Below are 26,342 nucleotides of genomic sequence, written 5' to 3'. Positions count from 1 at the left end.
CCATGTAGCTGTTGCTTGAGGGGCATGGGTGGGAGTGATATGATTGGATGGTATTCTGTGGCTTGCTTTGCAATTATCGGAGTCTCCAGTTTTCTCTGCCTTCATACATTTGTGAAGCTCCAGTTGATATCGCCAAGAATTTCACACTCCAAGTGAAGGGGAGATATCTCCCTGAGGATGTGTAATTCTGTTATGCAGCAGCGACTCTTTCCATGACTTTGAGCAAAGTTAAAAACATTTCCTTGTTCTGGAGATTTTTTTTCAAGTAACCCCACCCTCTGACTTTCTAGAACTATCCTCATCTATGCAATTTGCTTCAAACTTATTCTTTCCCTACATGAGCGTCATGACCCCTGTCTTCCTACTGCTGGAGTTGGGGGAACAGTTCCAAACTGTATAATGTGCAAATCAGTTCACAGCTGCAGCTGTTTCTTGCTCTGTTTGCTTTTTATTGTCTGTACATTAACCCTTCGGCGTGTTCTGATTGGACAGGAACTTTCACCACAGAGAGTGAAACAAAAGCCGTCCCCCTGCAAGCCACAATAGCTTACTCTGTCCTGTGTGTTTCAGAGACCAAGCTTCTCTGACCACATGACCACATCAGGTTATGTGTGCCGAGCATATGACAAGATAAGGCAATCTCAACGGATGTCTAATGATCTTTGGGGTACCACAGTCATGGTGGTGAGCTTTCTCACAGTATAAGTATAGAAGCTCTGGGATGGAGAGATGGCTCAGCCGTTAAGGGCACTGGCCGCTCATACAGAGGACCTAGATTTTATTCCCAGTACCCACATGGGGTCTTATAACTGTCTACAATTCCAGTCCTAGGAGATACCATCTTCCTGCCTTCACAGCCATGGGTGTTGTGTACAGATATATGCTGCTCCAATTTCTGCCTACATAAATTAATTAAAAATACTGGACTGGAATTTTTTTCTTTTCTTTTTTTTTTTTAAATTTTATTTATTTACATCTAGCCTTTGATTTCCCTTCTGGTCCCCCTTCCCACAGTTCCTCATTCCATTCTTCCACTCCCTTGCCTCTGAGAGGGCGCTGCCCCGCCTCCCACCAGGCATCCCCCTTCCCTGGGGCCTCACATCTTTTGAGGACTCGGCATATCTTCTCCCACTGAGGCCAGACCAGGTAGTCCTCTGCTATAAATGTGCTGGGGGTCTTGGACCAGCCCTTGTATGTTGCCAGGTTGGCGGCTCAGTCTCTGCAAGCTCCCAGTGGCCTGGGTTAGTTGAGACTGCTGGTCTTCCTATGGGATCATCCTCCCCTTCAGCTTCTTCAATTCTTCCCCTAATTCAACCATTGTAAGTATCTGTGTCTGTCTCATTCAGCTGCTGGTAGGGCCTCTCAGAGAACAGCCGTGCTAGTCTCCCGTCTGCCCTACATGAGATGGAGCCCAAGTTGGGCCAGTCACTAGACCACCTTTCCTTCAATGGACTGGACATTTTATTGCATTCAAAACTAAGCTTACACGATGAGACAGTTATAGGGAAACCCCTAGGGGTCACATGAGATATTTTATCATTTCCGGGCCTGGCATTTCTTGGCTGGGCATTATAGGCACCTGGATAAAAAATAACCATTTCTGCTTTAACTTCAACTATGCATGACAGGAATCACCTAGTAGTTAACATTTATCCAGCATTGGAACATACTTAAGTGACTGGGAAATGTGTGGGCTAGATCTCAAACCGAGAGCTTGTGCTCTCTGTAGTTTCTCAGTTTCCCTTTGAGAGAGACTGAACTGGTTGCAGAGGTTATTAATAGCTCATGCTCTATTTTAAGGAATCAGGCATAGGAAGTAGGCTGTAAAAATCATATATTCTTCCCATGAGGTTTAAAATGTTATCATTTATCAACGTGAAAATAATGGAATAGCATGGGGATTAACTCTCTCTACCCATTGGGCATAATGTACCGGTGACTCTGAAATTGATTGGAAGGCAGAAGAGACAGTCCCTATATAAGATATTTAGCAAGACACTGAGGAAAGCTCTTAAGTCAGAGCCTTAAAACACATATAAAGAGTTACCCAAAATTCATGGAAGGGAAAGTCCTGGGATACATAATAAAGGAGGAAGGAGCCTAGACTCCTTAGGAGAAGCACAATTTCAAAGACCTTACTGGTTGGAGCTTTCAAACATGTTTAGAGATGAGAGCAGCATGGTGTGTGTGTGTGTGTGTGTGTGTGTGTGTGTGTGTGTGTGTGTGTGTGTGTGTGTGTTTGGGGAGTAAGATGTTCATGGAGAACAGAAACTCAGCCCCATCTATAGAATGCCAACCCACAATCTGCTGTTCTATCTGCAAAGTGGAAGAGAAGATGGACATGACTGATGTAGAAATTATCACGTGCAGAGAAACTGGGGCAGTGAGCTTTCTCTGTGGATTCCCACAGGGCACCAGAACAAGTAGCTTCTCCTGGGAGGAGAGCCACACCAGAGCTCCACATTTGTAGGATTAGACTGCGCCCTCTAGTGTTTGCCTCCATGACAATGCTTCCATAGTTCCTGGATCTGGACTAGTGGAGACACAATTGGGTGGTGATGAGTCAAAGACTGTATATGAGGCAGCCTGTGACTTGCAGAGAAAGTCTCCAGATTTCAGTATCAGAACATTACTGTGGTAGATCAGCCCTGAACAGTGTTGAAAATACAAAAGATACACATGGAAACTCAGCATGGTCAGAGCCGGGGTAGTGGCAGGTGTGGATGAGAACAGACCCAGGCACAAAGAGTTTGAGTGGGTATGATCATCTGGCACATAAAGAAGCATGGATTAAGCTGCAGATGAATGTAGAGTAGGGTGCTTATGTAATCATTTACCTAAGTCTCAGGACACTTGAAAATAAACGACTCAGGCCTTGATACTGGGAGAGGTAGAAGCCATGTTGCATCTTAAATAACTCCCCGTTCTTTGAAAACAAAACCAGACATTCCCTTATTTCAAGGAGGAAAGTATACAGATAAATTAGATTAGACTTTGCAGATTTGACTTAATGAGTGAGATTCTTATCTTACTTTCGCTCCTCAAAGCATTCTTCACAGACATGAGTGGAAAGAATGGCCTCACATTAAATTATCCACTGCTGAGGAACACATTACTTTCTCTGACAGAAGAAAGAACATAAGGCATTTGGCATTCACAAGATAAATCATAAGCCAGTAAGCAAAATTATCAAATAAAATGCAAGAGTTTAAGGTGTGTGTTTCTTCTTCCACTTGGCCTTTTATTCCACAGATAAAGATTTTAAACATATTTACATGTAGATACCCCATTTGATTATGGAACTCCGGATTCTATATGGACTTACTTCAGATTTCTGATGTTATGTTCATTGTTGTTTTATTTTCAGCACAATCCGAGGGATATTCCTCATGAGCATAGATTCAAAGGTGACGTCTTTCTTTAAAAGCTATTGTCTTGTTATAGCAAGTTGCAGAACTTAGTAAAATAATTTTTGGGAGGGAATCCCACTATTTTCTGTTATTCTTTAACCTACATTCCCTTTACTAGAGTGCTTTCATTTCTTTAATCATATGTACTTGACAAAATACCTTTAACTCTTCTTAAAATATTGAATGCATATCAGCATACACCACGACACATTCCCTCACATTTCCTGATGCGTTCTGTCAGTGTTATTAATATAAGCCAGCTCCATCTCTCTGGAAGGTGTTCCCTGTGTTAACTCCTGGGCTGTTTGCATGCTTGATGCATCCCTTAAATGATTGAGCAGCAGCCCGGGTGAGACAAGACCTACCCTGAGGTGAACCAAGGTTCATTTAAGCTGAAATACACAGACGGCTTGATGGCAGTCCTGAGAAACACCATGTTACAGCTGAGTTTACTTCTAATCTTTAATTAAAACAAACAAATGGAAACAGCAAACAAACAAAACTTTATTGTAAGCCTACATAATCCATAATGTAGGCAATTCATGGAAACTCCAACCGACTATAGTAATCTTTAGAAAATAATCTCCCAAGAGATACCTAATACAAATACTTCATTTAGATCAACACAGGTCTCATTTCCAGAGTGATTTTGTCCTCTGCTTCCATGGTGCTAATCTTGAAACTACATTATCCCTTTGCTCTTAAAATATAACTTCTCTAGGTTCATTTCCCCTTTACTTTCAAGGAGGCAACTATTTTAAGTGTCATGCTATGTGAATACTTTAGTGCCTCATGAGATATAGAAGACGAAAGAAGTGAATAGCTTAATTTGAATTCTCCAATGGGACAGGCAAGATGAGAAGTAGAGGGATGATATTTATAGATTAAAGGTTTCACAGAAGCATGCAGGAGAGAAAGAGTTGGGTCATTTCAGATTCCATCCATGCTAGCTCTGTCATCAGCTCTGCTTAAAGGTAAGCACACTGGAAAACCACTTCTCAGGCTACCTTGTCACACAGGAGGAAACCAAAGTGGGGTGAGGTTCTAAAATCCTGTGTGTCACCATGTAAAAAACAACTTCCTAAGAAACTGTTCTTTTACAATTTACAAGGTACATTCCCATACCCACACTCATACTACTCCCCCCAGCTCCCTCCAGTAACCACATCTTCTGTTCTCCAGAGACTATCTTTTCCTCCAGGTATGTAACTGAGAATGTGACATAACCAGGAGACATAATCTGCCTACTAGCCCATGGTCTCCTATCAATGGGACAGGGAACAGAATCCCGCTGTATCTGATGGCCATGTTTTCAAAAGTCACTTAGTTGTGATGGACAGGAGTTGGCATCGTGTGTGTGTGTGTGTGTGTGTGTGTGTGTGTGTGTGTGTGTGTGTGTGTCTGTTTGTGTGTCTGTGTATTTGTGCACACGTGTATTCTGGGGCTAGTAGAGGGTGTTGGTTGCCAGTGTGGAGTATCAGAGCCATACATCAGAAGGTGTGTGTACTAAAAATCCTCCACATGCTCACCTTCTAGGTGCCCAGGGCTCTGCCATTTGCTCATAGGATGAACTATTTGCAAAAGGACTCAAGTCAGAGATTTGTTCTTTGTACAGGTCTGGTAGGCCTCAATGCCTAAGGCAAGAGACATCTTTTCCAGGTTACAGATGAGGGAGTACAAGCAGGAAAGGAGTTTCCAATGTCTAGTTGAAAGCACTCTGCTCTAACACCCAAGCTTTGCTGCCTTACTTCTCAGTTTTCTTTCTTTGCTCATACAGCAAGTGCTTCCTGACTAATGGCCGTCTGGTCATCCACATAGTTAATGTGCACTATATAGACATCGAGATAGTGTTCACTCACTCCTTAAAGATTTCATTTCATTTATTTATTTATTTATTTATTTATTTATTTATTTATTTATTTATTTATGTGTGTGTGTGTGTGTGTGTGTGTGTGTGTGTGTGTGTAAGATTTTGCATGCTGTGTTTACCGAGGAAAGTAGAGGGTATTGGATCCCCTGAAGCTGGATCTGCAGGCAATTGAGAACTAACCAGTTTGGGTCCTTGGAACCCAACTCAGGTTCTCTACCAGAGAACTATATTCTTTTTAAACCACTGGACTATTCCTCCAGCTTGGCAGATACTCTTCAAACGCAGCTGAACTGGGTGCCTGTTTTGTGGCATTTATTGGGTGCTTGATGTGGCAAGCCCTCTCATCTTTACTGAAAAGGACATATTGTCTGATCAGCTAAGTAGAATCCTATGTTTCATCTTTCAGGCCAAATAAGGCAAGGTTTAGGCACTTCATGTGTATTGGACTCTCTCTCTCTCTCTCTCTCTCTATATATATATATATATATATATATATATATATATATATATATATATATACACACATCACTTTCTGATAAATGTGTACAGTCTATCTGTGGCAACTGCCATCCTAGGAAGTGTCAGATAGGAGATGTTAGAACAATAGATTTTGTAAAGGAAAGGGAGGTGGAAGGGATCTCTCGGTGTTCTCTGGCCTTAAAGTACTTGATATAGGGTTGGGGATTTAGCTCAGTGGTAGAGCGCTTGCCTAGCAAGCGCAAGGCCCTGGGTTCGGTCCCCAGCTCCGGAAAAAAAAAAGTACCTGATATAATTGAACCAAAGCACACACCGGGTGACAGTGAGAAAGATTGGGTAAAAGAAACCATGCGGATAGGGTTTGGGGAGGTTTCATCCATAAGAATGCTGAGGCAGCTTTACACAGGAGGGGAGCCAGAGGGCCACAGCATCAAGGGCACTATTTTTGGTTTCAGTCAGGTGCTCAGTGTGCGATGAGAAGTTAGAATAGCCTGAACCACCGTCATGGCAGTACAGTGGAGAGACATATGTTAAAGAATTCTATCAACCATACTGTGCTGGCATGTTAGTCGAGTATCACTGAAATATGTTCAGGACCATCGATGTCTTCACACCAGGGTAATTCAAAGTTATGGAAAGGGCAGTATTCATCTTCCCCGACCAAACAATGCAAGTTAGAAATATGATTTTAAAAATAGAGACACTAGCATTTTTTTTCCTTTATCCATCACTACCATTTCATAGCATCTGGTCAAATAAAGTTGGCGGTGTATGTTTGTGAGCTTGAAAGGCAATGTTCCCTTCACAGCTCTGCACATTGCAGTTAGTCTCTGTCTGTCCCCTAAGGATCAGGCTGCTCATGTCATCCCGGGAAGTCCCTCTTCTGGAACTTTTCACCTCAACGTGCGTGGTTAAGGACTACTTTTTGGCAGCAATTCTTCCCAACTTCTTTTCCCTACCTGATCCTGTTAATGGGACCAGCATTTGAAGAGAAGCTAATTATTGTCCATCGAGGGTAAAGATACATCCTCAGGGTCCCCTGACCCCAAACATCTTTACTGTAGTTATGTTTACGCTTTAAAAAGAACAAAAATGGCAATGTTTATAACTGCTAAGGGAAGCAATAACAAATGCAGGCTGGAGCCATCAGCTTGCTTGGTTTTGTTTGTGAAGACAGTTTTTGCTAATTATAGTCATCGCGCAAGGGTTGTATTATTATACTGACCATATGTAATTAGCCAGACTTTCCTCCCTCTATGTATGAAAATAGAATGCACAGCAGTTTTGCCCATGTCACGGTCCTAAGCAAGTTCTCTTTTAGCCTTCAGTAGACACAGTCCAGAATTCATCTTTACTTGAGGAGTTCTCAAATCTCTGTATGGCATTAAATTTAATAGGGCTAGTATATCAAAAATAGAATTATAATTATGGAAAGTCAGTTAAAAGGGAGGGTGAATGGTAAAATGAAATGAGATTTTTAATGGCTTGCCAAGAGTTATAATTAATGAGATGAGGATTTGGCCATGCATGTGACCTTCAGGTAAGAAGCAGACAGAACTGTGTGTGAGTGGGTTCAGGAGGAGAGAGCTTTTGCAGAAGTAAGAGATTCTCTCCACCTTGCTAACTAACTCTGCCCGCCACCCTCCAGAAAAGGAGGCAGCTTCAAGGCCTATCAAGTGCACCGGAGAGTCATTGGAAGAGAAGAACAATGATGTCCTGGAGCCCCTGGAAGAAAGGTGTTCTGTTGTTACTCAATACCTCTGCCCGATGGACCACTTGGAATTGTGCTCATAACGCGAAGCTGCTTTTCATGACAATCTTAATTAGTGGGTCTGACCTGCTTCAGGGTCTGTCTTGCACTGCGGATTCTCTTTGAACACTAGTTGCAAACAAAGGAAGAAAAAATAGCACAGTGCAAGCAGACTCCCATTCCCAATCCATCCTGTGGCTCAGCTTTCTAACACGCCACATGGGCTCCTGAGGCTATAAAGAATTGTTTTTGTCTGATTAAACACAAGTTCCTTTGAACTCCATGGGGGTTCGTTTCTGCTTATACTTTGTTGTAACTCATTATGGAGTTATCTTCTTCTTTTTTCCTCTTCTCTGGGTTTGATTTGGAAGCCAAAGTGTCAACAAGTCAGCCCGTCTCACCTGCGTCGCCTTTTTCTTAAATTGGAAAAAAAATTACCTATTAATTTCATAGCCTGGGGGACAGGGAGGCAGAAATCGATGTCTCTGTTTGCAATCCCCAATTTCTTTTTGTTTATGTACAGAAAACTGGTTGACTAAAAGACAGAAGCAAATCAGAACAACTGTCTAGCAACTGGGGCATAAAGGGAGTTAGTAATGCGTCTAAGTTCCACGCCCACAGCCTGCCTTCTCAGGTAGCCCAGGGCCAAGAAATACAGTTGTCAAGGTAGCTGAGGACTTGGCAGGGAATAGGATTCTGGTGAAAGTTTGGATGAGGAAGCATCTTGGAGTCTTTATGTCTAGAGTTCAATTTGGAAGCATGCAAATGTACATGTGGAGATAAATGGTACACCGGCCCGTGGGTAGAATTAAACAATTAGATTAATTCCTAGATCAATACAATGGCAATTACTCATTCTAAAGTTCTTCTGTGAACTATAGAAGTTGTGGGTAGTTACAGAGGATAAATTGAGCCTTATCATGAAATATATGGTGTTTGTTTATTCATCTTTGGGTATATTCATTTATTTCTTTGTTCAGTGATAAATGTGCCAATTTTCCTGACCCACTCTGTTCTCATTCTGACCTGCCCTTGTGGACACCGTGTGTGCCACCTTTGTAAAGACCATCTGTGTCTTGACATCTGTCAAATCTTTTCCTCATGTCAATCTACCCCAGAGTTGCAGAAGCAGTCAACACCCACAAGTCATATACCCGTTGAGACTTCTAGAAGGCTGCTCCACTTAGTCCTCTGAGAAGGAGCTTTTCGGTTGTTCCCCAAGCTGCTCTATGTTTACCTCCCCACCTCAGAAGAGGAACCGTAGATGGAAGGGCTGTACTGCAAAGCATGGGTACCACCCAAAGATCCCTAATTATCTATCCCGAGACTCTCTCCCTTCCCTCACATCTTCCCCAGACTCCCTGCTGCCTGTCTCCTGCATTCTGTCTTCTGTGATTATACCCTAAAAGTCAGCTGTCTATCCAGTTCAGGTCTTCCTTCCCCTTATATATACACACCTTGGCTTCTCAGGGCCTTGCCACAGGAGCTGAAGACAAATAACACACAGTTTATTACTATGGCTCTCTTTTAGAACTCAGATGAACCCACTCAAGGTTCTGTGGTAAGACTCCCCCCCCCCACCGAAAGCTCCCATGGAGTAAACCACCAACCAAAGAGTACACACACGGCAGGGGGAGGGAGGAACCCATAGCTCCAGCTGGATATGTAGCAGAAGATTGCCTTATATGGCATCACTTGTAGGGGAGGCCCTTGGTCCTGTGGAGACTTGATGAACCAGGATAGGGGAATGCTAGGGCATTGATGCAGGAGTGGGTGGCCAAGTGGGAGAACACCCTCATAGAGGAAGAGGAAGGTGAGGATAACATAGAGGGCTTGTGGAGGGGAAATTGGGAAGGGGGAATAACATTCAAAAGGTAAATAAATAAAATAACCAATGAAAAATGAAAAGAAAAGAAAAATTAAAAATGAACAAACACCAGTATAATTGAGTATTCACAGTCATGACCATATTCCTGGTGAGTCAAGGTAATGACTAACTTTTTAGTTGTAAGTTTGTGACTTTGTCAGAGACAGAAACCTGGGTCTTTCAAGATGGCACCTGCCTTGTCTCCCTCTCAGCTCTTCTGTCCCTGCCCCTCCTCTGTTCCACCTGTGGATCCACTCACCAAGGAGCACCTCCTGAGATTCTCTGTCATAGACCTCAGTGTAGCTAGTCCTTCTAATCCTCATTCCATCTTAAATGTCACCTGCAGAAGGTGCCCCCTCTGTGTACTCTGTTTCACGTTCATCCTTTCATACTCTAACCCTACCACTTTCTCTGTTGCCATCAGTATTTGCTCACTTTCATTGATCTGCCTCCCTCACTGGTCATCTCAGGCTGGGAATGCTGCAGTAGTCTATTTCCCTGGATGGTCTCTAGTTTCTAGAGTGATGTCAAGTATAGAGTTGGTCAGTATTGACTGCACGAAAGGTCAAAATGATGGCTAGCCACGGTGTCTCCTGGGACCTGGTCTACTGGGCAAATGTTAGTGGGAGGGGGCAGTGACCATGATGAATAAGAGTCACAAAGAAGCTCAGAGCTATGAAGTCCCTGAAGTCCTCTGGGATGTGCCAGGACATAAATATAAGACCGTGTCAAGATACTAAACAGGAGCTCTGGAATGAGCCCATGACATAGAATTCACAGCACCCTAAGGAGCTTGGGGATGCTATAAAGACCGCTTCTAGTTTGTCCTCACAATGGCTGTGTGGTCTGCTGGGAGAGAGGAGCGGCTGTTACACAGTCTGGCTTATGGATCCTGTCAGGTTAGTACCTGGGAATGAAAACAAGCACAGATTCACCAAAACAAACCTAAAGAGAGAGCAAAAGCAAAATTTCATTTCCTTTCCACATCTCTTTGTGGACCTCTTTGTGGTACTCAATGATTTGAGGGAGTGGGGCAGGCAGAGAGCTCTCTTGGGTGTGCTAAGCCGGGGCAGAAATCTACCTCTACTGAAAGTAAGACTTCTGAAGCTGTAAATGTCAGCTTTATGTTTCATGTTCAAAAAAGATTTTTAAGGCACCTGGGGTGTTTAGCTTGAGGCTGTTGATACCAAGAAAGCCGGGAACAAGACACACATCTTATGGGTGTATACACATCTTATGGGTGTATAGATAACAGTAACCAGTAGGCTATGCTAGGGGTCTTCTCATATGAAATGGAGCAATGGCAATTAGCTGAGGATTCAAATGATTTTGTGTGTCACTGATGAGAATGTACAGCGGATTTTTGTTTGTTTGTTTTGTGAAAAGGGTAATGATTCTGTTCATGGCTCTCATTTCTGATCGAAGATATGGAAAGTTCTATAAAACCATTGGCATAAAGCGTTCTGCAGTCGCCACTGCCAGGTGTTGCCATATGGTATGTGATAATGCAGATAGGGCTGGCGAGCCAGGCTCTTTCTAAACTAATCTGTAGTGGCTCCTCATGGAGTGAATTTCACTGGGATGCAACTGTGTCTATAGACTGTAGTGGCTATGTTTATTTATACTACACTAGAAGAAGACTCTCAACATGCAAAACCTAAAATATTTTCTATTTTATCGTGTATCAAAAAGCTCATAAAGACCTAGAGTAAATATATATGTATATGTATAGCGAGACTGACAGAAATATTGCAGAAATTTGATCTTTTAGCAATAGAGATACAAATACATACGTACATACATACATACATACATACATACTGGATACAAATAAGGGCTTGCTAAAACTCACACAGAAAGATATCACCACAGACTTAGAAAGAGTTCAGATCACCAGATACCTACAAATTATCACATATCATACAACAGGGATTGACAGTCCTGATAGCAGAATGTTTTATCCCATCGCTTTTATACTGTTCCTTTTGGGGGTGTGATGGAAGAGAAGTGAAAAGTAGCTGTGAGTATCACTGAACAGCAGACCATGTTGCTGCGTGTACCCCGAGAACAAAGAAAGCCAGTGTAAGCAGACGGTGCAGCTTGGCAGCTGGGGATTGGCTGAATTTGAGTAAGTCCATATGTTGGGTGTTCCATGAGGCCAACCAAGTCCAGGAATGTGATTTCTTCTCTCTGTGTGGCTTTCTAATGAATTGGGGCACACATGGCAATGGATGTAACCGTTCTTATTTCCAACTCCCTTGAAAGATTTATCTGTCACAGACTGCAGTCTAGCTTTCTTTCCTGAATATTAGTGGTACTTACTCAATAGAACAATGGGTATTAGAATGAGGTATGTTAATTATTGTAGTCTGTTGGTAATTTACTGTTTTTTATGCAACTGTCTGAAGTAAAAATAAGTACCAAATCTGTCTTAGTCCCATTCCTGAAAATGGGAGTTCTATAATTCGTATGAAGGGAAATAACAATGAATGTTACCAAGTACATGATGAATGGCATTACCCTGTTTTCTAGTCATAAACATGTCACCTCCCAGAAAGAAGGTGGCTGCCTTGGCTCTAAAGAGACATGCTTTCTCATAAATCTATGGACTAGTCACTAAAGGCATACATTTCTAATTTTAAAAATATTTATTTTTCCATATTTTAAATGATCAACATAAAAGGTTTCACTAGGACATCTTTATACACATAACATTGGTCTTTACTTTTACTCCTCTCCTACCTCAACTTTTTTTAAGACCTTTTAAAGATTTTTAAAATTATGTGTATATATGTGTGTTTGGGGGGAGTATCTTCACACAAATATGTGCCTATAGAAACCAAAAGAGGATGTTGGATCTCTTGGAACTGGAGTTATATATGATTGTCAAACTCCAGATGCGTTTTGTGACAAGTTCAGGTTCTCTGCTGGAGTAGTATGTGTGCTTAATCTCTGAGCTATGTCTCCCTTCCTACCTCTTATTGTTTCTGTGTCTGTCTGTTTATGTATGCATGTATATGTGTACACATATATGTATGCAAATATAGATACATGTTTGCATCTATCATCTATCTTTCTAGTTATCTGTCTGTCATCTATCAATCTATGGTCTACTATTTGCCTATTATCTATATCTATCATCTGTTCTATCTCACTATCGACCTATCATGTATTTATCATCTATCAATGTATATTATCTAACAATCAACCTATTATTTATGTATCTCACAGTCTGTCTCACTTCTTTATAATCCATTATCTATCAGCTATTAATTTATTATCCATCTATCATGTATCTATCATCTATCAATGTATTATCTAACAATGAATCTATTATCTGTCTCACTATCTATCATCATCTATCATCTATACCTAGCTCTGTTTTCTGTCTAGCATCTCCACATGAAAGAAAATCTATGATGTTGAATATTTGTACCTCTGTGTCTTGCTTTAGTCCCTCCCTCTTTTTCCCTCCCTTTAAGCATCTTTCTACATTGTATAGTTTCCTTCTACATTTAAACTTAGGTCCTTTGTGTGAAGGAAAACACATATGGTGGTTTGAGAGAGAATGACTCTCATAGGCTCACCTATTTGAACAGGTGGTCCTCTATGTCCATGGGCATTGCCTTTGAGATTTTAAAGGCTGAAATTTCTTGCTTGTGTTTTTGCTTCGTGCTTATGGCATCATGATGTGAGTTCTGAGCTGGCTGCTCCAGCCTTCATTTCTCCTGCAATGTCTGCTGCTTCCCTAGAATAAAGATGGACACTTATCACTCTGTAACCATAAGCCTGGGTGAACTCTTCCTTCTGTAAGATTCCCTGATCAATCATGATGTTTTATCACAGAAGCATAAAAGGAACTAATTGAGCATGTAGTAGTTATCTGCATCTGGCTTATTTCCCTTAGCATGATTCATTGTGATACTATTAAAGAGAACTTGGATCTCTTTTTAATAATTTAAATAATCACCTAAGTGAGTTAGTAATTTGCATATATCCCTGACTCATTTAAACCAATTAACAGGATTTGAATATTATACAGGAAAACATACACAGTTTTTTTTATATACAGTGATTGTCATAAAAAGAGGAGATGACTTATAGGAATTTCCAAGACTTTCAGGTTTGAGAATTGACAAGAAAGACTTGTAATACTATGAAAAACTATTACTCTTTCAAACATGCTTTCCTAAATTGATAGTATGTTGATAAAAATTATTAATGATAAAAGGTACAGTCTATGTTTGCTTTCTGTGGCTGGATAAACACCATGACCACCACCAGCACATAGAGGAAAGGGCTTATATTTCTTGCACATCTCAGTCACAGTCTACCAATGAGGGATGTCAGTTCAGGAACTCAAGCAGCAGCAGAGGGCGAATAGAGGTATGGTGCTTACTAGCTTGCTCCTAGTCTCATATTCTGCTACCTTTCTTATACAACTAAGAGCCATTATCTAGGGGTGGCATTGCCCCTGTGGGCTGTGCCCTTTCACATCCATTGATAATCAAGAAAATGCCCCACAGATGGCCCACAGCCAGCCTGAATGAGGAATTTTACTAATTGTGGTCTCTTTCCGAGGTTCTCTAGTTTGTGTCAAGTTGACAACCGCTAAGTAGCACAGATGCATCTGACAAAGTCCAGGAGATGTTGTAGATAGTTTGGTCCACATAGGACTCTATACATTGTGCTAAATTCTCCCCATGTCATAGTTAACAAAGTGTTTACAAAATGTTCATCGAGAGACTCACTCTTGCTTTCATATCCTGATTTCATCAAGGGACTATATACTGGGCTTGAAGCAGCTGTCAGAAAGCTCTGTGTCCATATCTCTCTAGCCCCTCCAGAGATCATACTGAGACAACATAGCCAAGGAAAGCCATGTTCACATTGATAATGTAGACTGTACAATCTAGGTAAATGTTCTCAGGTAAATTAAAGAAAAAAAGATCACATCAGACAGGGGGATATTTCAAGGACTCAGTAGCTTCCTTTTGAGTGCCTTTGGTCTAAAGACCTTTGACCTAGTGGATTAGCATTTCAAGAAACAACTTTTATCTTGATTAATTCATCCCAAGGTATAAAGTTCTGTGCATGAGCTTCTGGACAAACTTGGCATAATTCAAAGGACCACATTGTTTCAACAATGCGTGTGTAGAATGGGGGAAATTTTGATTAGGATAAGCCTCTAATTCCGTTTTAATGGCCTCAATGGTAGTTGGTTTAGAAAAGATCTAGTTCATCTGTTATGTAATCATCAATCAAGGCTTCTATGTTATCCAGGAAGCTTGCTTTTGCCATCTTTGATGGGTGTTCTGCCACATAGAAGACACTGATATGTACAGGTACTGAGTTTGAGATGTGGCCACTCTAACTGAAGAGGTCATGTAAGTATGAGAAACACACTGAGGGGTTAGGAAGAAAGCAATGTGGGTAGTACTCGGTGTATAGACATGAGGACCCGAGTTTGATTCTAGCACTCCCATAAAAGCAGGCAAGGGGTGGGGAGTGTGTATGCTTTAATCCCAGTGCCATAGAGAGAAAGAGTACTGATTGTTGATGCTTGCCTGCCATTGAGCCTAGCCTAGTCATAGTATCCCAGTTTCTGGTGAGAGTCTGCCTCAAAAAACACTGTGTATGGCTCCTAAGAAACTCAGGGTGGTTTCCTCTAGTATCCACAGGCATCCTCACACATGTGTATGCCTACACATTTCAACTCCCCATACAAGCATGCTCTCTCTGCCCCCAAAGAATATACTTATTGAGCTTCAAATACATTCTAGATAAGCAGTACATATTGCACATCAAGGTTAATTTGGATAACATCAAAGTATGCTAAGTAAATTGGATTAAAGTATAGAATTAATTTATCTACTTATTAGCCTTATGATATGGCCACTAAATTTTTCCAAGTGACATATATAATATTTTTGTTGGGCAGAACTTCATGAAAGAATTTATTACCTTCACTTTTCCTCATGGGACCCATTAATATCTTCTTCAGCTTATTTTTCTTGTGTATGCATCTATTCTTTTGAAGCTAAATTATAAATGTGACTTTGTTTCCTAGTCAGTAACTACAGTGGTTTCTTTTATATAGCAGGGACTTAATAAATATTCATGACCCCATAAATGAATAACTGGAATTCCCACAATTGTTGGTGCAGATTGTCATAATGATAAGTTCTGGGGAAAATCTGGGCCTGTCTTGGAAAACATGTTCTGTTTCAGTTCTAGTGTATACCTGGAATCTCTACTATGCAGAGGCCACCTTGGGACTTATTAGACATTTCTCCAAGCAGGGAGACTTCTTTTAATAATGTGGTGAGCCTCTTGAGTTCTCATAGCTTGCTTCTGAATTCTGCAGAGGTGGTATATTACATTAGAGTGTGATTGCTGGGTGACAGGTGAAAGAAAAAAAATACTGAACAGAAGGTTTGCGGATGGGGCAGAAGGAGACCATCATGGCTTAAGCAAGTGGAGATATTTTGAAGCTGAACTCTGATTGTGAATGTGGCAGAGTGAATTGATTGATTGATCTTGGTAGCTTATGTGAACTAAGCAGCCTTCAAACAGTTCTCTACAATCCCTGATATTACTCAGAGCTGATTGGCTCTCTTAGCCCGAGTTAGACTTGAGGTTACTATGGCTTACATGGCAGTCTTTTTGGCTACTCCTAGCATGCGGGTAGGATGGACGAGGTGGTGGAGGAAGATGGTACCCATTAAATAGAAAGTGCTCATTTTCCTGATTTTATTCATATTAACAGCGTTTGTAATTCTAAAGTCATAAATCTAAAGGAAATTACTTTTTAATGTCCCCTGGCACAACATTAAGATTTTGCAATTAGATTTTATAGCTTGCAGTCATATGTTATGGGTCACAATGCAAGATGAAGTCCCTTCTGTAGGACAGACTCACAAATTTAAGACTGAGCAAGTTGGGCACTAGCTGTGTTGGTGAGGGCTGGTGGTTTCTGGCTAATCCTAGCTTAGAATTTCAAGATATTACTTTGCATATGGATTCCCACTACTGTTTTCTAAAATGTTGACCATACATTGTTTCTTGCAAGAATTAATAGCAAAGGGGTTGGGGATTTAGCTCAGTGGTAGAGTGCTTGCTTAGCAAGCGCAAGGCCCTGGGTTCGGTCCCCAGCTCTGGAAAAAAAAAAAAAAAGAATTACTAGCAAAAAAAAAAAAATCAAACTAAAACCCAAAAAACAGAAACAAACAAACAAAAAAAAAACAATGGCCAGCCATGTTGGTCCATATCTTAAGGAGACTGCTACAAGGGATTTAGTAAAGTTGAAAATTCCAAAGGTCTAAACAACTATAAGAACAAGAAAAGGCAAGCCTATTCTCAAGATGTTTCTTGAAGCATCTTCCTGAGGATTTTACATTATTACCTCTTGACGAGTGTGTCTAAGAGAACCAAGTAGAACTCAGAAGTACCTCAGCTAACAGAAACCCTTCTGTTGTTGACATTCAGCTCCTAAGATATTTTAAGTATTTGTCATAAGAGTAGAGAAATTACAAAAAATGAATGGAATCTCAGATTAAGAGTGGTTTCAGAAGGTAATGGTCTTTTTCAGCTGATTACATGAGAGATGGTTGGTCTCTGATGAGATATTTTGTTTTGTCTTCTTTCTAGATAGACACACCCATGACGGTTGTGGCTTGAAGTCCCTGTGAGCCTAGTTGTAAGGGTGATTCTTGTTGTGGAACGCTGACTACTTTCTAGTCAAAGGGAATTTGACCTTTGCGTATGACATAGGATGATGTCTAGAAAAGGGAGCTGTAAGAGAAAGAAGGGTACCATTTACCAAGCAGGCGACAGTAAAGCGCACCAGTACAGACATGCTATCCTGTTCCTGTTGTGAGTTTCAAACATTTCACTCCCTTGAATTTTAATCATAGTCTTAGCTTAGATTATGTGGATAGGGCAAGTTATGTAATACTCCGAAACTGCAAGGGAACTTCACAAAAGGAAGAGGCTTGCCAACTTTAAAGGGTATTAACTATGTTTGAGGTAAAATTGCCTTTTTATACCTTAGGAAAAGTGAGCAAAAGTCTTTCCAAACTGTTCTGTGTACCCAACCCTATACTCTGTTTTCTGCCGTGCCAACAGCAAACACGAGGCAGCTCTGACATCTTCAGTACAGTGTCTACAGGAGCTCATATGGATCTGTAGCTCTTCAGCTCAACTTATTCAATCCCGTCTTCTTCTTGCAGAACCTTCACATCTTAATAAAGCAGATCTGTACCTGGTGGGCATTTTCATCCTTAATATTTACAAAACATTTGGATTCTAAAACCTGGATAGTGGACATGGTAAATGTGGTGTGTGCCTGTGTGTGTGTGTGTGTGTGTGTGTGTGTGTGTGTGTGTGTGTGTGTGTGTATGAGTGTGTGCCAGTGTCTCTGTGTGCCTGTGTGCCATGGCATTGGCATAGTGGTCAGAGGACAAGCTTAGGTACCAGTTTTGCCTTCCCCACTCTGTGACAAAATGTCCCTTGTTTATCACGGAGCATGCAAGGCAGCCTATAAACTTAAGAAGATTCTTTGCCTCTATCTTCTACCTTTCTGTAGGAATACTGACATTGTAAGTGTGTGCCTTATGTGTAGGAATTTTTATGTGCCTTCTGGGCATCAGACGAACTCAGGCTGTCAGACTTGCATGAGCCTTCTCCCCAGCTCTGAAAGTGCTCCCTTTCAGATCCTAATTGATACACAGATCATTCTGAATATTAACAATAGAAAAAGCAGTAGCTGTGGTGTGCAGGCTGAAGGAGAGGTTGGCATTGTGAGCCCAGCTTCCTGAGGTTGCGATTCAGTATTGCCTTGTCTACAGTTGAAAACCAAGTGGGTATTGATTTTGCTTAACAATGTATCGATAGGAATAAATTTACTCTTGAAATGAAGACATTGCTGGTTTTCCTTTTGTTTCCCTACTGTGGAAATATGCTGCTGCATTTTTATGTCTGTTGAGGTTCCATAATAGAGCTCCACGGCTAGTTGAGTTTATATGTCATTGGCTTTTGATCTAAGCATGACTTCCTTCACCCTGCTTCAATTTTCTCACCTATGAGGAAGCAGCAGTGAGAGGAATATGGAGATTCGGAGTTCTGAGCTGTTGGTAACAGACCCTAGAACCAACTGTCCTCTGAGAATTTGCATTAGCTAGTTTGGAGCAAGTGGTCCTGTTACATATTCTCCATCCATAGCTTCAGTGGCAGAGTCAACTAAGTAGCTGCAGGAGACACAGACATGGTAGGTTTTGCTTTGTGCTTCAACGTCTTCATCTGATGCATGTTACTTTCTTCCTGTGGGAAATATTTTGCTATTATCTCCAGTCCTTATTGAGAAGAGCACATCGTGATTCTAATTTCAGCCTGAATTTCAAATTCGTATGGATTTTTTGAAATATTTTCTCTGTCTTGTAATAGACTGAATAGTGAAAAAATGATGCAGGAAATTGGAGATGCCACATGCCAGCCCTTATCCACCCTTATCCATTTTGACAAATCAAGCCAAGTTGGGCTGTTTAGAATTCGTGCCGCAGGCTGTCGCCCACCCAGTCTGGATTCACTGTCATGTTTGGATCAAGACCTGCTCCTCAGCTCAAGGATCTCCTTTATTCACCATATTTTCAGATTTCAAAAGTTTCTCAGTTTATTTCTAGACAACTTTTTGCTTGTTTGAGATAACGGTTTTTCTCTTCTCCCCTCCTGTATAATGAAGGGGTTATGACTTGCATGTGTATATCCAGCTACAGTTCAAAGCCCCCAATTACTTTTGATCAAACTTATTAACCCTCACTCACATTGACAAAAATAGTTTTCTTGAATGCGCAAGCAACATTTCTTTGAAAAGCAGAAATGGCACAGTTTTGGTAAAATATTGGCACAGTTTCTTCTGTGAGCTTACATTGTCATAAGAGCACACAGAGTAATACACCTGACTTTGTGGTGAAAAATCAGTAGAAGACACGTATCAGTAATGATTGTGTTAAGATTAGACTTTCCAGGGTGCTCATCAAGTGTCATAAATGATACATGAGGTATTCGGTTTGAATTTGTAGGCTTTATGTCACTTGTTTTCCCACATTGGCCTTGTTAGCCATTTCCCATCCGTCATATGACTCTTCCAGCAGTATCAGAGGAGGAAGGAGTGCCCTAGGCTGCCTCTGTCCACATTTTAATCTGGTTTTTTTTTTTCTTGGTTCTTTTTTTCGGAGCTGGGGACCGAACCCAGGGCCTTGCGCTTCCTAGGCAAGCGCTCTACCACTGAGCTAAATCCCCAACCCCTTACTCTGTTTTTCTTGATCCACTGCAAAGCTCTTTCTACTCACCATCCAGGCTCTGAAGTCTCCTCTCTTAACCTCATCTTGACTTGAATTTGCCTAGCTACTCTGTTCTGCTCATTTTATGAATTTTGGAAATCAATATTGATAATTACTTACTGCTGTTATTAACATCTGTTATCATGAAAGTAAATTGTATATTTATGATTCTAGACTTGTTAGGTCATTCTCACATTTATTAGATAAACCTAGTTCCCTTTGTGTTATATGAGCACATGCACGTGTATGTAAATGTGTGTATTTCTGTATGTATGTGTACATGTGTATGTTGTGTATATGTATATGTGCATTTTCTTTGTGTGTTGGTATGTACACATATTTCTGATTTGCTGATACCATATACATTTCGTCAATTTAAGGTGTGTTTTCAATTGATCTCTGAGATTCCTCTCATAATGCTATTGACTCAGCCATACTACCTAGATTATTGTGATAATTACAACCGCAAACTGAGTTGGGAAGCTTTGCCTTTTTGTCTGAAATAACTGCTGGAGTGTTTGCATTATATATTCTGTATGGATTTTGTCTTAATGCACATAAACCTAATCTTGTTGCTTCTCAAGCATGCCATATGTTGGAGATCATTATCCAATTAGTTTATGTGCTGTTGATAGCAAATTAGCACAGCCAAATACATTTTACAGCATTCCCTTAACTGGGAACACTAGATTGAGTTGTATATGTTAGAAGGAAGTGACTTAGTTATATTAGAGACATTAAAGGAAAAAAGATTGACTTAGGAAAAGAGTAAAGAAATTTAAAGAGATGAGATTGTAGGAAAATCAGGGGGTGAGCTGGTCTTCAGGAGAGGATCGTGCTTCATGACTCGGGCCTACAGGGAACACTGAGAGCTGTGGTTGGCATGCAGGGGTTTACTTGGAAAGACTGGTCTGTGTAGAAATTCTCACAAAGACCTTGACAGATTCAGTAAGAAATCAGGAGATATGGTATGCAAAGTTGGGGCAGACTAACATGGATGAAGAATACAGTGGACAATCAAAATGAAGAAATCATATAGTTTGATTGATTTTGAGTGAGTGTTGCCTGAAAAGGACACAGTTTGTTTTGGAGTGAGAGTGGGCATGGGGAGTACAGTTGAATTTCAGTTAGCGAAATAAGACAACATTGACCACTATACCGTTAACTCATTTTCCTTTCTTTACTCAGCTTCTTTTTTTCTTCCTTTTTTTTTTTCCGGAGCTGAGAACTGAACCCAGGGCCTTGCGCTTACTAGGCAAGCGCTCTACCACTGAGCTAAATCCCCAACCCTTTACTCAGCTTCTTGATGTGTCTTGAGGGCGTTTCCAAAAGCACCACTGTTTTATTGTTGTCTTTGTCATTCCTCAGACTAGAAAGTCAACCCGAAGTGAGTCTCTTCATCTCACTCCTATTGGGCATTGTTCCATGTTTAATTGGTGGAGGCATGAAAACAAGCGAGCTGATTGTTTTCTGATATTTTTAATAAATTTCCCTGCTCTTACTTGGCTTGCATAGCACCAGCAGCAGCAAGGTCAGCCTTGGCTTTGTGATTCTTTTTCCCTCTTGTATTTAGAAGAGGACTTGTGTCCTCAGCTCTGGAGCCTGGAAATCATGATGAATAAAGCGTTACACTCCCTCCAGCCTGGGAGACTGTGTCAGGGCTCTTTGTGGGTTTCTATCTGAATGCAGATGATTTTGAACTTACATATCATGTAAGCTCTCCTAGTCTGAGTGATCTTTGAAAATTTCTCCGCACTCCACCTTCTACCTGTCAACTTTAGTGGGAGACTTTCTCATGGTTGCTTTTCTATGATCTTTTAGTAAATCAAGTCATGCCCCCTGAACATTGAATCCTTGGTTTAACCTGAAAATATTCTTTAATTTTTCCACCTCACTCCAATAACCAGTTTGACTAAAGAGAACCCCTCCACATCTCTTGTCATGCCTGCCACCTAAAGTCTGTGGTATTTAGTGTTTTAATATGTAATACTCTTGTTTCCATTCTCTGTACTTTCCACAGCAGCCTGTCTGTCAATGTCCCATGTCTATTTCCAGGATCTTTGACTTAGTAAGTTAAGTGCTCACATGAAAACTTGTAAGAGTTTTCTTGTTAAAACTGTTATAAAGTTCAAATGGAAGGTGAGTTTCCCTATAGCTTATATGTAAGTATACCTCTTGATTTCCAGTCCAGCGTTTCTTAAGCTGCTGTTACTTTCTTTTTTCTTCTTTTTCTCCTTAATTCACTGTCTCTTGAATGGACTCACTCATCCCTAGTCTTTAAATTCAGACCTTACTCAATGGTCACCACATAAAAGGCACCGTTTCTGTGTTATCTACACCAGAACTTTGGTTTTCATTTCCCATCTCCTGGAAGTACTGTTAGGGCCAGAGGGAAAACATGGTCTTTATTGTAAAATAAACACAGTTAGATGATGGGCTGGGAGATGGCTCAGCAGTTAAGAACACTGGCTGCTCTTCCAGAGGACCTGTGTTCAATTCCCAACACCCACACGGAGACTCCCAACTGTCTGTAACTCCAGTTCCAGGTGACCCAGGATCCTCATACAGACATACATGCATGGAAAATACCAATGCAAATAAAATTAAATTAAATTAAGTCATTAAGACAAACCAAAAAGACTTTCTAGAAAAATATGTATTGAGAAAGCATTATTACATGAGATCAGGACAGAGGAATACTGTGGTCTCCATATCTCTCCCTTGCCTGCTCTTCTAGACATCTTCCCTATGATCCTGGATGACTCTTTCCTTACATTGGCCCCACTAGCCTCTCCTCTCTGTAGTTGTAAAATCCCTACAGCCCTATAAACACTTATAAACTATATGTTTATAGAGATATTAACACTATTGCCCTAACTGTATTATAAGTTCTTAGAAGGATTGTTTACTAATAAAATTTTATAGTACTGCTATCTTGTATTTACACAGTTATAAATGAATAGTTGTTTTAATCAATTTGTGGTAAACATGGAAAAATGTGTGTAAAATACCACAAAAAGAAACCAGGGTAGCATTTACATTAAATTTTCAAAAACAAGTTTTCTAGAAGCTTAGACCAAAATAGCTTTCAATCAATATCAATTTCCCAGTAACTGATAATGAAGATATTTTGCTAACCACTCACAAGGCTACCTCTGCTTCATGTGTTATGTGACAAGTTTTCCATAGTAGATTAGTGTTTGTTGAAGTATGTTATTGCCTTTCCTTAAACCAGTAACAGCATTGGTTTGACAGTTGGCATGTGTCCATTTAGTCAGTATGATACTATTCAAACACTTAATCGAAGAAAACAGGCATCTGATGATATGGTTGGTTGCCAAGGTAGAGGAGAAGGTACCCTGAGACTGGCAAGCAATGCACTGCATGTTTCTGTAGTGCCAGGAAAGGGGCATGGTTCAAAGGAGTGCTACATTGCTCTTCAGAGATCTCATTTCATCACAAAGAGACCTTGTGCTCAGACAAAATAGACAACTCCCATTTTCAGCAGGCCTTCCTCTTCTCTACCTGACCTTATCTGGAGAGTCCAGATGGATTATCCTCTACGTGAGGAATGTCACATAGTCCTTGCCAAAATCACAGTGTCTGCCCTGTATGCAGCAATGCCTGGACATCCCAAGAGAAGCAAAACTTACAACCATAAGACGCTGTGCTGGAGGCCTGCTAACAAGAGTTAACAGTGCTTGTCTTTAAAAGTGCTTGTATCATTAGAGTGGCTGTTTCCTGATTTCCCTTAGAAATAATGTAAATGGGTGCAAGGAATAGCTGCAAATTTCTCATCTGTAAAGGACCAAATGTGTTTAACAAGTCTAATTGCTGGGCCAAAATAGAAATTGAAATGGCTCAGAATGGAAATACTCATTTGGAAAGACAAAGGCACCATGCTTTGCCCTTGGTTCTAAGTCCAGTGGGGTTAGTGAGTGTGTAGGCCTCAGCCCTGGGGTCTCACCAGAAATGATCATTCCCATTCTGTATTCCCTTGATGGGCCCTGTGAATGCTTATCTGCAGCCAAAGGAAACCACACATCTGGCTTGTAAATCACAACTGAGCCTTGCCCTCTGCATTGCTCTTCATTGAGTAGCCACCCTCTGTGTTTTTCAGGTTAATGTATAAATTATGTGATATCCTGACAAAAGCCTCCAGAAGTATCTAATGATGGCATCAGGGGACCTCCAAATCCCCATCGCTCTGCCTGCTTCCTGACATGCCCTCTCTGTCATCCTGGAGGCAGGTCATTCATCCCTTTCGTTTTGTTTTTACCTTTTTTTTATTTGTTTGTTTCTCTTTTTTTTTCACGTTTAGAAATTGGCCCCTGGTTACGGGAATTCAGAGCCGAGAATGCTGTGGATTTCTCGAGGTTAACATTTGACCCAGGACAGAAAGAACTTGTCGTAGGAGCAAGGTGAGAGATGTTTTCCCTCCACAGGCATTTTCTGATTCCACTGTATATCTCTGCGTGAGACGACGCCTGGGTTTCTTGGCTGAAATCAATGTGCACTGAATAGTGTAATTTCATCTAAGGATGTAGTGCTCTATACATCCTCAGAGAGGGAGCAGATGTGCTCCTCACTGCAAGCCTGGGTCAGCACCTCCTCCGGCCCACTAGCATCGCTTTATAACTGAATTCATGAGATTGACCAGCCCATAATTCCATTATTTCTAGCGGGGCTCTGGTCTTACTTTAAAGGAGATAAAGTTACTTTAGATATGACAAAAGTGAGACAGGGAGTAAACAAACTCAACCAGAGCCACGAAGCAGGTGTTAGATGGGCCCCAGTTTCAAACCCAGGCAGTCTGAGTCAATGAAATGTGTTCTTGACTATCTGCATGTTTGTCATCCATAGCATTCTAGAGACTACAGGCCTCTGTGTGCTTCTAATCACCCTCCATTGCCACTGAATTGCCCATTTCCAGGAAGCTGAGAAGTCAAGGGGAATACTGTCATGACCCTGCTCACCCTGAAGAGACAAAGCAGATTTCTGTGTGGAGTCCGCATCTGTGTGCATCTGGACACAGGAGCCCAACCCACACATTTATAGCTGTTTACCTCATGCTCACTGCTATCTGTTCTGAAAATGTGTGTAATTTCTACATTCAGGAACATGCCCTATGTAAATATGAATACTTCCAGAACTGGAGGAAGGCACCTGAAACAAGAGATTGTTCATTTCTCTGTCATATCAAATCCTTTTCTACATTGAAAGACAACTACTTTGTAGATGTAGAATTTGTAAAATTCCTACATAGACCCGAGTAAAGATGAGTTTAATTTGTATTCTGGGACTTCCAGTTAAACATAGTATGTCTCCTAGAATCATCTTCTTTTAGATCCTGTTTCAGAGCTTTGAGGAGGACATGAGGGATCATGAACTCTATACACCACAGCTCAGCTGTAGGTTCTGAGGAGTCCTAATGTATGCTCCAATGTTTAGGTAGTATGATATGTAACTGACACTGTCAGTGAATGAATAGAAGGTGGCAGTGGCCTGCAGTCACAGTGTTGGCTAGGTGTCATGTTAGAGAACTGTGTGGAGAGTGTAGGTGTGATTCCTGTTGCCTTTTTCCTCATTCTCTCCCATAGATAGAACAAGGGAGTTCCTGATGCTAATTTCAGCCCACTCTTTAATTGAGAGTGTGGGCTGTACATTGCAAGGGTTTTAAGTTGACCTCCTGGAGCCTGGATATTTCTTTTCCTTTTGAAACAACAGTTAACAAAATCATCTTTTTATATAGTGGCTGCTCTTGGGAGCACCACTGGGTACAAGCTGAGGATCTGGGTTGACTACCCACAACTGCTCAATGTCTCATGTCTTTTATGGTTTCCATGTGGTCTGGGCACATAAATAAATATGGAATTATTTAATCTTCCTGTAGCTATTAGGTATAATCTTTTGCCTCTGGGATTAGGTTAGAATTTTTCCAAAGTACAGGTTATGCCTCAGACAGCCCATGTCAAATTGTCTTCTTGGGGATATCTTTCTCTTAGAGAAGGTCCTGCCCAATATCCTCTACTGGTCCTGAATCTCCACATTGCCTCCTTTACATGGTTGCATTAGTACCCAGGCATCTACTGTTATCACTGCACAGTTAAGGGTAGTGTATTATTTCTTCACATATCAACCTCTTCCTAAGTAACAGATGTGTCAAGGCTTTTTTTTGTTTGTTTGGTTCCCTAAAATGTAGCACAGTTCCTTCCTCCTTGTAGAAACCCAAAGATATCAGACTAGGTGACAAGCTTAACACTAAGATTTGGTTTGTTCCCTCATATATGTCTGAGAAAATTACAGGAAAGCAGATTTAAAATGACCTCACGTTTATTCCAGATAGTTACCTGAAAACATAACAGACTATATATTTCAAGGCTGGCCTTTAACTGTGACCAAATCAGAAAAGGCCCTTTCCTCAAAAGCAGTTACAAATACATCCCAAATGGTGTTGATCTTATATACGTCCATTATTTCTCAAACTGTTTTTTTTTAATACAGGAAGCTAATGACTTACTTTGTTCTTTTTTTATATATTTATTTATTATGTATACATCCTACAGTTTTCTCCCTCTACATATTTCTGCAGGCCAGAAGAGGGCACCAGATGTCATAATAGATGGTG

The 26,342-nt window shown here is 40.8% G+C and overlaps 1 protein-coding gene across 2 annotated transcripts in view; it reads left to right on the top strand.

Moving 5' to 3' along the window:
* Sema5a (semaphorin 5A) overlaps positions 1–26,342 on the top strand; it is a 433,267-nt gene that overhangs the window by 176,634 nt on the left and 230,291 nt on the right. For both annotated transcript variants that reach the window (XM_032898665.1, XM_032898666.1), the window contains one exon: positions 24,036–24,135. In XM_032898665.1, coding sequence (XP_032754556.1) covers positions 24,036–24,135 — 100 coding nt within the window. The remainder of the gene's footprint in view (positions 1–24,035; positions 24,136–26,342) is intronic.

Source organism: Rattus rattus, chromosome 3 (assembly GCF_011064425.1).
Source record: "Rattus rattus isolate New Zealand chromosome 3, Rrattus_CSIRO_v1, whole genome shotgun sequence".
Lineage (NCBI taxonomy): Eukaryota > Metazoa > Chordata > Mammalia > Rodentia > Muridae > Rattus > Rattus rattus.
Note: the sequence above shows the minus strand (reverse complement) of the source record. Positions and strands in the feature narration are given on the sequence as shown.